This window comes from Pochonia chlamydosporia, chromosome 2, assembly GCF_001653235.2.
Source record: "Pochonia chlamydosporia 170 chromosome 2, whole genome shotgun sequence".
Taxonomy (NCBI): domain Eukaryota; kingdom Fungi; phylum Ascomycota; class Sordariomycetes; order Hypocreales; family Clavicipitaceae; genus Pochonia; species Pochonia chlamydosporia.
The window spans coordinates 2,706,651-2,716,755 of record NC_035791.1 but is presented as its reverse complement, the minus strand read 5'-3'; the positions used below and the strand labels follow the sequence as shown (position 1 = coordinate 2,716,755).

Genomic DNA, 10,105 nt, shown 5'->3' with positions numbered 1-10,105 from the left:
TCATGGCCAGTAAGATGTGACGAGTGTGTCGACGGGCGCGCTGGGGATCATGGTGTCACGGACCCCTTATTGTTTCAATGTTTCTTGATTACTATTCTTTGCCGACCGTGGCTCTTTGCAATATACCTGGCCTGTGTAGTTTAGCGAGGGGCTCAGTTTCGGCTGGGGCATTGGGGGGAGCAAGGGGCGAAAAAAAGCCATCCACTACACAATACAATAGGAGTTAGCATCTACCTGAGCAACAGGAAGCAGGGGACACAATATCCTTGGCATGGATGTTGCTTAATCAGAGGGCCGCATGGATTACTTGTACGGGGTGGCTTTTGCGCAATGTGACGTGATAGGATCGAGCCATGGGAAGGTCGGAGATCAGCGTGTGCGATGGCGCGTGGCGTCTGGGCGGGTGAAGCGGTTGGGCGGCTTGTAAAGAGAAGGGCGAGTCCAAGACAAGAAAGTCAAGTCAAGGCAAGGCGGGACGAGACATGACTGATGAGGTGAGGCTAGGCCAGGACATCCAAGATATCGGGTGTAAGTTGGCGATGGATGATAACGCCAGCAATGACAATGGCCCGCGTCTGTGCACCCCGTCAGTTCATTTGTATCATCATCGAACGTGCCATCATGCCACCCACGCCGCTTCAGCATGCCTGCGACGCATTCTTGTATTCATTCTGGTGTTACAAACACGACGCAGAGTTTTGCAACGCCTCAAGAGAACGCAGAGATGGTGGCAGGGGCGGAGAAAGCACGAACACAGGGCCGTTTTGTTTTCCGAGCAATGCCGGCTCGTTCAATATCAACCGTTGTGAGACTGATTGAGCTGGGAGCTGGGAGCTGGGAGCTTGGCCCTGTCACCAAGTCCACCAGCCGTTGTTGTGTTGGTGCAACTTGTTGGTGAGCCACTGTGTGGTACTCTTCCTTTTTCCGGGGGAGGCGTTCCGTCTGATGTTCTAGAAGACATCCAGAAAGGGAAGTTATGTATGCATGTTGTCTCTCTGTCTGCACACATTGACCACAGCAAGTCAGACTTGCACAGAGTAGTGGAACCCGGGATCCCCGCGAGTGAACATTGAAGCGACTGAACAAAGATCAGCCGAGTGCTGTCCATCCACCCTGGCCAATTCCATCTTCTCCAAAGCCCAGGGACAGTGGCAAATGCCAAGTACATGTGCGACAATTATTGTGCAAGTCGTAAACCTCGTGGAGAATTCAACCACGGTACAATACTATCAAAGACACAAGTTGTGAAGCCCAGGTCCAAGTGTCACATAAAGTAAGCCTCCGTATTCTCCTGGCACTTGATCCATGCATACGAACGTCCAACTTGCACCAGTCCACTCGCATCCTTGGGCTGTGTCGGTGTGTTGTCTTGTTTTCCTTGCCTAGCATCAAGTGCGGGCGCAGAGCAGGTAAATGAACTTTCTGGACTCAAGTCATCCATCATGCACAAGTATCATGTTGGAACTCGCTGGCCAGAGCAACTATGCGTCACACAAACGATTGAGCCCTCTTTGACCGTCACCAGGGTCATTGTTGAGGAGGAACAAGCATGCCTTGCGCCGTGCTAATGCTGGTCCTCTTCAGGCTGGACGGTGTGTTGCATGTTGCCAATATTGGCCACCACATGTCCACGCAGCTCTGGTGTCATTGTGCAGAGACGTTCTGTTCAACCTTTGCACCAGAGTGTCGCGACCTTGTTACACTGTGCCATCTTACACAGAAGAATATTGCAGCCACAAGCCGCAAAGCTGGGATGATGGCAAGGGTCATTGTCCCTCTTCTCAGGGCTCTTCAATATCCCTGGTGCTTTCTGCAGGGATTCCCAGCTGTCCAGTATCATGTCAGTCTGGTAGATCCAACTGCTGAGTCCCCCTGCATACTGAGCGTCCAACCAGCCAGCCCAGCCACAAAGACGGAGGCCTGAAAACTGGCGAGATGCTTTCTGAGCAGAAGTAATTGGTTTTCCCAAGTGCCCTGGTTGAAAAGTTGTTGACAGGTCTCGGCGAAGGAGGTCTGTCGCCTTTTGCGGCGGGATGGTTGGTTTCCAGAATGTCCAATGCAAAATATGGCTCCTGAAGCAACCTATCAACGAAGCCACCACAACGCCAGTTGTGATAAGCTTTTCCACCCGAAGAGAAATCAAGGATCCTCGAGCCGGGAATGGCTATGGAAGAGAACTCTCCTGGCCGTGTCTCCACTCAGCCACACCATCATCGTGATATGAATTGTAAAACTCCAAATCTGGCCAAATGCAATGGGTATTCTGCTTCTTTCTCATCTCCAGACTGCGCTGGCAGTAGTCACCCGCACCCGCTATTGCTCGATTTCATAAATGCAAGGAGCATCCGGCCGCTATTCTCCTTGCCAGTTTGCGTGTTTTTTTTTAGCTTTTCACTCTTCCTTGCCACTTGGCATCCTCAACTGCTTCAAATCCACGAGCGACAGTGCCGTGTAGGAACGGCTGACCTGATCCACTGCCCCGAGACGACGGTGCGTCGGTCTTGTCCACATGCTGCCCACGGCAATCCCTGCTCTCAGCACTGACTGCGTAGTATTAGGCACTGGCCGTCGAAGGTGGATTGGGATACACGGAGTCCCGAGTCCAATATTCCACACTGAGCACTCCGTGGTGACAACCAAATGGACTGTGGCCCAATAGTAAGAGTGTACGAGGCTCAGCAGAAACAACTACTCGCACAGTAGTACAGTGCCGTAGCTCCGTACAGTAGGATGGAGATGATTCAAGTCCCCGTTGTCCTTCCTCCAGTCTCCGCTCCGTAATCCACTACTCGGTCTTGATGCCAAATTTGACTGAGGACGTCGTGCTTCCTTGCTTAGTGCGGGTGTGGGTCCGGCAAGCGATGTTTTGTGTTCTCTGTATCGGATAGGGAGAGGTCTTGACGACACCGCAAGTGAGACTAGAGCCGATGAAGTTGCGCCTCTGCTCAATCTGCAGATCGTCTCCAACTGGCGGTTCTCTTACCAAGGCTAGTAGGGTTTTGGATGCCGTCGTAGCCTACAAAGTCCTTGGTTGTTTGGTATTACTACTCCGTAATGTCCAGGCAATTAATCAACTAGGTATTCTGCCAGCCCATCTGCAGCTGGTCCAAAGATGGGCATTCCTCTTGGCAGCACAATAAAAATGAAGAGAATAGTCAAATGGTGTGTGGTTGTTCCTCACGGTAGGACTCAGGAATACCGATTGTACAAGGGGCACATCTTGTCAAGTGACGAATTTCAAGGGCGCAAGCATTTGGGAGCAACCAACTTTGCAAAGATGCCGTCTAGAACGCATTGAAGATGAAGACAAAAGACTACCCAGTGCCATCTGCAATGTGCAAACTGGTTGGATCATCATCTTGTTCTCGCCTGCCGAGAGTGGCAGATGTTGAAATGCCGATGATGATTCCAACATGACATTCGGTTGATCGCCCCAGCTCAGGTCACTGGTTCTTGTTGGCTTAGCTCCGTTCTGTCACTCGTTGATAACCAGCAAGGCGCACGTAGTAGCAATTTGATGACATCCATCCATCTTTACATCATCGCCACATTCCGAAGGGTTGCACACCAGGTGATGCTGTGCGAATCTGGCGTTTGCCGTTGGGCTGGCGCCATCGCCATGCTAACCCATCCATTTGACGCCTCACACCTTTGCTAAGGCATGATGATGCATGTCTCATTTGCATTCTAACGATATTTCGATTGCATTCGGTGCACCGAGACGTAAACAGGTTCGGCGCGCTGTTGTGACATATTGCGAGTAGATCGGATTTTCCTGGCCAGCTCGAGCTGCCTCGAAATTCATAATAGTCTTTATTAGCTTGCCTCGGATGAAATGGACGTGGTGGGTATCTGTGCTCGATAACTTCTCGAGTCATTGGCCAACTCTTGATTCGTGTAGATTATGGAGATGTGCCAACCTAGGTAGGTGGGCAACAAAGCATGAGAATAAATGCCATTGGTGAGGCAGTCTTCCGCATTATTATGTATGTATTATACAACACAGTATGGGGAATCGTAAGCCGCATTTGCTCCAGCTCTACATGGACCTGGCCAGGCTGCTCAGTTGCACAAGGGCTGTGGTGTTGGGGTTGCACTTCGATACCAAAAAAAAAAAAAAAATTTAAGGAAGCGGAGGACGAGGGTGACGGAAAAAAGCAAACAGCAATACCGCAGAAGTGTATCGAACCTGCCAGGTCTGTGTTTGGGCATGAGTTTGAGTGTCGATCCCATCAGGAGGCAGCTGTCAAGTCAAGTCTCCATTGTTCCTTCCAGAGTTGACACACAAGCTCGTTGACTACGGGCGGGACAACCACAAACATGGAAATATGATAAAGTGCTTAAGTAGTATTGCTTCTCCCTGCGCAACATGAAATGCCAGTGTCTGCTCTACTTCCACACATCATGCGGCATGTTTTATTCTCAACACCGATTTTCAAATTGAATGTTGTGTGTTCCGACTTGGAAAGGATAGCGTGGGCATGCGCCAACTAATGCAATGAAGTCCAGTTTGGTGCATTTGATCGTCATCCAGCAGGTCGTATCAGTACAGTCGAGCCTTGACTTCTGAGTTGGCGCCAAACCAAGCCAGACATGTAAAGTACGGAGTACCAGGTATGTGATCTAAGATGTCTGTGATCCTGGTGCTGACTTGGCCGGCTCTCTTTGCCTGTTCGCCTGCGCAGTAGTGCCCCGGTAAATGCCCGAAGACAATTCTTGGTAATTGGCATTGGTTCGCAATTGGGGATGAGGGTTCAAGGTTCAAAGTTCAACGGACCAGTTGACCAGTTGACCTTCAGGGCTCCAGGGCTCCAGGGCTTCAGAAGCCAGTCAAGCACTAGGTACCTGGGTACGTTGGCCACTCAGCAGAGCCAGATGGGAGACCACATGCAGCCCAGGACCAGTTGACATGTCTGGGCCAAATCTGGTCCAGTTAGCCTGGTTCTTGAGTACTTGCAGTATGGTGGTACTTAAAGTCCCACCAGACTGCAGGTCAACCTGCAGCACCACCATACCATCAGGCCGGACCCCAGCACCAGTTGACCATCCCAGCACCATCCAGCGCCGTCTCATCCCCCCATTCGCTCAATTCCGCTCCCCAGCCCAGCCTAGCCTAGCCTAGCCCGGGGGCCTGCAGGCCGCTCCTCCTCGCTGAATGCTTAAAGCCGCGTTTCTGGAATTCCTGACCTTCTAGAGGTCCTGTCCTGAGGAACCGTTGAACCCCCCTTCTTTCCCCCCAATACCAGACTGGACTGCCCCTCCTCGTCAATGTCCCTCGATAAAGTAGCAGACCAGGCTTGACGGAGTCACCACCTTCGAAACTGCCCACTGGCTGGCTCTGCCCCATGAGAACCCACTTCCTCGCACTTCCTTGCCCACTTCCTTGCCCATTCTTTATCCACTCACCTGCCTTCGCCCGCAACCACTAGCTGCGACAAGGGCCGCCCTCTTCTTCCTTCACCCTTCTAGACTTCTAGACTCGAGCCAGTCTTCGGCGAGCGAGACTTGACTTGACCAGACCACAGACCAGGCTCATATCGAGTCCAGTCTCTGTCCTCGCAACCAGACCTGACTTGCCATTCAACACCACCCTCCCACGTCTTCCAGCACTCCCACGACTTTCCCACGTGTGGCACCAGACTCTCTCTGCATTTGCACTGCATGCACACAGAGTTGCGACTCTTCAATCTTGCACCATCCCATTCACCATTCTCTTTTGCCGTCTTCTCTTCTGCTGCCTGGCCCTTCGCTCTTTCGTCCTCTCTCTTTCTTTCTCTTCCACTCCCGACACACACAAAAGCCACTTATTTTCAGTCGCCCATACAGTCGATTTCCCATTGATTGTCGCGCGACTTCCTCGCCACCGAGCGCAATTTTCGACTGCAACTCCACGCTTGTTTCCTCACGATCGGAACTCGGAGCCTTTTGCTGGCAAGAACTCTCCTCGTCGACCCAATTCGATCTACTTTTTCGACGGCCGGCTCTCGTAATATTCTCATTGTCTACCCTACCGAGGTAGCGTTCCTGGTCCACGGCCATTTGCCTACCTGCAGCCCTCTTGTTGTCAACACCGTCCAGGCGTCTTTGGGTCTCCTATGGTCCAACGGCGACGACGCAGTTCATCCTGTCCCTGACTCTTCGTCTACTCGTCGACGCTTGGCTATCAACCCCAAGTTCTTGGTTCCGAACACACAATTAGTCGTCGCATCCACCCCCGAGACGGTCTGAAGGCGTCCCTTGACCTCTCCCTCATTGTTTTCTCTTCGCAAGCCATCGTCTGTCGCTCGACACAAACCCGCCTGTGTGGTCAACGTGCTCCAGTCGCGAGACTGGTAGCTTCCCGTTGCCACAATGGACCGCCTTGCATGCAATGTCATCTATGTTAATCGCGTCGTTGCCGAGGATAGAGTGCTTCGCGCTGCGTCAGACGCCAATGAACCAGCCCACGAGAATGCCCACTCGGATTGGAAACGCGATGATGCCAAAGAGCTTGTGCAGCCACTGCTTGACACCTTTGGTGACGGTATGATTTTTTTTTTTTTTTTCAATCATCGATTCTAAGATGCACAGATCCCCCTCCGGCCTTGTCAATTCTTCCATTCCTGTGCAATTCTACACGATCGTTGTCGGCATATATACTGACTTGGTTAATCCAGTACATGTCTGTAGCACAGGCGCATCTTGCCTTTCGACCTTGTTTCAACTTCAAGATAGCTCTATGACCAACACGACCCCAACACTGGTGTTACTAGATACACCCTTTGATGACCAAATACAGGACCAAAATACCCAATCCAGGTCGTCGTCGCCTACACATGGTCACGTTTCTCACTCTGTCGAGATCCACACACCTAATGAGGAGCTATACGGCCTCGGTTTACTCCAAAAAATCATCACCGAAGCCCACCTGCGCAGCATATCCAAGCTCGTCGTCCCCGTGGCCGTCATTAGCCACCCCGAAATAGCCGTATCCAACAGCGGCCATCAAATGACCGATGGCGTCGCGGAAGCCGTTCAACCTCCGCAAGCAACTTTGGCTGCTAATCGCCGGCTAATGAGAACATGTCTAGACCTCGGTGCCGTTGATGTTCTTATAAGCCCTCTAAACTCGAAATGCATAACTACTTTGGAGATTTGTGCATACAAGGCTCATAGAGACGCCGCCAAGGAGCAGCAAGCACTTATGGAGGTGGCTAAGGGCCGGAAGCGATCCTGGGTTGGAGTGAATGAGCAAAAGCCGTTCGCGTACTTGCGTGAGGCCATGGTATCCGGTCTTATGAAGGGCATATGTCGCCTTGATAGCAACGATGGCCAAATTTCCGGCGCCCACATTGCTGTATCTTCAATACGTCAAGTCGAAATTGCTGACGCGGTGGGACGGTGGCATTTCTGCGCCCATTCGTTTTCTGACGATGAGTTGTTAGTCGCCGCCTTGGTCATGTTCAAGCATGCTCTGGCTACTCCTGAATTGGAGCCTTGGCGAATACCAGCAGGTATGCTACCTACAACCTTGTTCCTACTCACTTCATTTCCTCAAGTTTTCGCTGCTAATCCCTCTCAACGACAGACCAATTGATTAGCTACCTTGTTGCTTGCCGTGCAGCCTACAATACTTTTGTCCCATATCACAATTTCCGGCATGTTGTAGATGTCCTACAAGCTACTTTCAACTTCCTGGTACATATCGGCGCCCTCCCACCATACCCAGGGGGACAACAACAAGGCGTGGCCCCAGAAAAGTCACCGATTGCGGCGCTATTGAGTCCATTCGAAGCACTCACACTTCTTATCACCGCCATTGGTCACGATGTGGGTCACCCCGGCGTCAATAATGGATTCCTGGCTACATTGAACGCCCCATTGGCACAATTGTATAACGATAGATCAGTCTTGGAATCATTCCACTGCGCTGCTTACTCCCAAATTCTTCGCCGGTACTGGCCGTCGGCGTTTGAAGACAGAAAGATGCGCAGCCTCATGATTAGTTCCATCTTGGCAACTGACATGGGTTTGCACTTCGACTACATGAAGAAACTCGGTGACGTTCAAGAACGATTGCAGGATAATAATAGCACCGACGGATGGAATGGTCGTCAACTTGAGGATCATAAAGCTCTCGCTTGCTCCCTGCTCATCAAGTGTGCCGATATTAGCAATGTGGTAAGTTATTTCGACACCTTGTGTGAATCCCCCGTCATTCATCATTACGGTCAACCACGGCATTCTGCTGTCAAATAAGTGAAGCTAATATTTACTGTCACAGGCTCGACATCACGATACAGCCTTGAAATGGATGCACATTCTGTCCGAGGAATTTGCAAGGCAAGCCTCCATGGAGGACGAACTAGACATCAAGTCGTCGCTCATGGCGCAGCCTAAGAAGGATATCTTGTCCTTATCGAATGCCCAGCTAGGGTTTATGAACATGTTTGCGATCCCACTCTTCCAGGGTGTCGCCGATATTATGCCAGCTATGCGCTACACGGTGGACGAGCTCGAAATTAATAAGGGACTTTTCGAGCAAAAAGTGCAAGAGGAAAAGGCAAGGCAGTCACCAGATGAACTCAGACTGCGTCGAGGCATACGCGAGGGTACTTTTTCGCCCCGAACCAGGAGTTATGCGGGCGACAGCGATACTCAAGACAGCCAAACAACAGCAAGAGCCGAAGCAACAAAGAATACGACGGATGGGACAGCGGAAGAGAAGAGCGACTCTCCACAGGTTGTAGCCGATGTTGGGCTAAGGGACGAACAGCAAGGCCCCACGGCACTCGACGTGCCAGCCGATATCGCTGATGCGGTACCGCACGGTGCGGCCGCACCCCGGCAAGACCTCAACGGAACCAAGTCTGCCTTTGACGCTGTGCGAGAACTCGCTGATAGTGACCCGTTTAACTGCCGGTCACGAGGTGACAGCGGCACAGAGAGCAAGACTTCACAATTTGTTCGACAGCGATGTAGTGAAACCACTGAGGGCAGTGCTTCGGGTGCCTTTGCCGGTGACTGGCAATCCCAGGCCACAACGGCGACAACTGGGAAGATGGCTCTCTCTCCGAGCACCCAGGGCACCAGCATCGTGAGTAACGAGTCTATGGAGCGAACGCTGAGTGCTACCGGCATGAATGTTTCGCCTCCAAGCACCTCGAGTCACGGGTCGCCAGGGACAGTGCTCCGGGATACTGGGACTGGGACTACGGAAGACGAGTTGAGCCATGGCGGCAGTATCGGCAAGGCAGAGGGGAAATCTCTACGAAAGAAAACAAGCCGATTTAGGATGAAGGACTTTCCTTTTTTTAGGAGAAACAAAGCATCGAGCCCGCCCCTTCCAGCGTCAGACACAACAAGTTGATGCATAAATGGACTCAGACGAAAATAACTTCAACAATCGGCTCGAGCTGAGCAAAATAGAATCGATGGCAAGCCGATACGATGATGAGATAACGTTCAACATACCCCAGTTGCAGTAGCAGAAGAAAAGGATGCGCAGCCTTTCACGGCGTGCAAGGATTTTTTACAGATACGAATGGTCCATTGGAGCATGCATGGTTCGATCGCTGGGCGAGGGCACGGCGGCGGCATAACCTCTCAGTCTTGCTCGGATTGTACATTACGACGCCCAGGCATCTTCAGTATTACTTTGTTTCGGGATAAAACTCGCTGCTACCCTTGATGGGCGCGATGACTAATATGCCAGGATACGGTAGCCGGGCAAGATGTTGCATCCAGAGGTGTCCTGTGTTTTCTTTGACTTCCGCGTACATACCATATTTTGCCCTTTTATGGTCAATTTTTTTTTCTTTTTGTATCCATTCGCATCGTGCAGTGTGGGACTGCCACCTTTTTTTTAGTTCTGTTTTGTCTTTTACTTCTCCTTGCTCACATGCTTGTACAATTACTCTCGCGTCTGGTTTAAAAACCAGATGGTCTGGGTTTGAAGGAGGTGGGGAGATGTACGTATTTCCCCCCCTTTTTCTCTCTTTTTTCCCCTTTCTTTTTGCTATTGGTGGTTCACAATGGGAGCCTGGAGAGCAGACATTTGAACACGGCGTTAATATCTTTGCGCTTGTCATTTCCATTTGTTAGTGTTGGGAACAGGCATGGTACG

At 51.3% G+C, this 10,105-nt stretch overlaps 2 protein-coding genes across 2 annotated transcripts; both read left to right on the top strand.

Annotated features, from left to right (window-relative positions):
- Positions 1 to 2,160: 2,160 nt before the first annotated feature.
- VFPPC_15582 (hypothetical protein) lies at positions 2,161 to 2,619 on the top strand (the record flags this gene model as incomplete). The annotated part of the gene is made up of 2 exons (XM_018293335.2): positions 2,161 to 2,492; positions 2,559 to 2,619. The coding sequence occupies 2 exons, from the start codon at positions 2,161 to 2,163 to the stop codon at positions 2,617 to 2,619; spliced, it is 393 nt and encodes a 130-aa protein (XP_018147002.2).
- A 3,732-nt stretch (positions 2,620 to 6,351) lies between these two features.
- VFPPC_02927 (3',5'-cyclic-nucleotide phosphodiesterase regA) lies at positions 6,352 to 9,349 on the top strand (the record flags this gene model as incomplete). Its single annotated transcript, XM_022428300.1, has 4 exons — positions 6,352 to 6,523; positions 6,657 to 7,493; positions 7,568 to 8,160; positions 8,264 to 9,349. The coding sequence occupies 4 exons, from the start codon at positions 6,352 to 6,354 to the stop codon at positions 9,347 to 9,349; spliced, it is 2,688 nt and encodes an 895-aa protein (XP_022284579.1).
- Between the last annotated feature and the right edge of the window lie 756 nt (positions 9,350 to 10,105).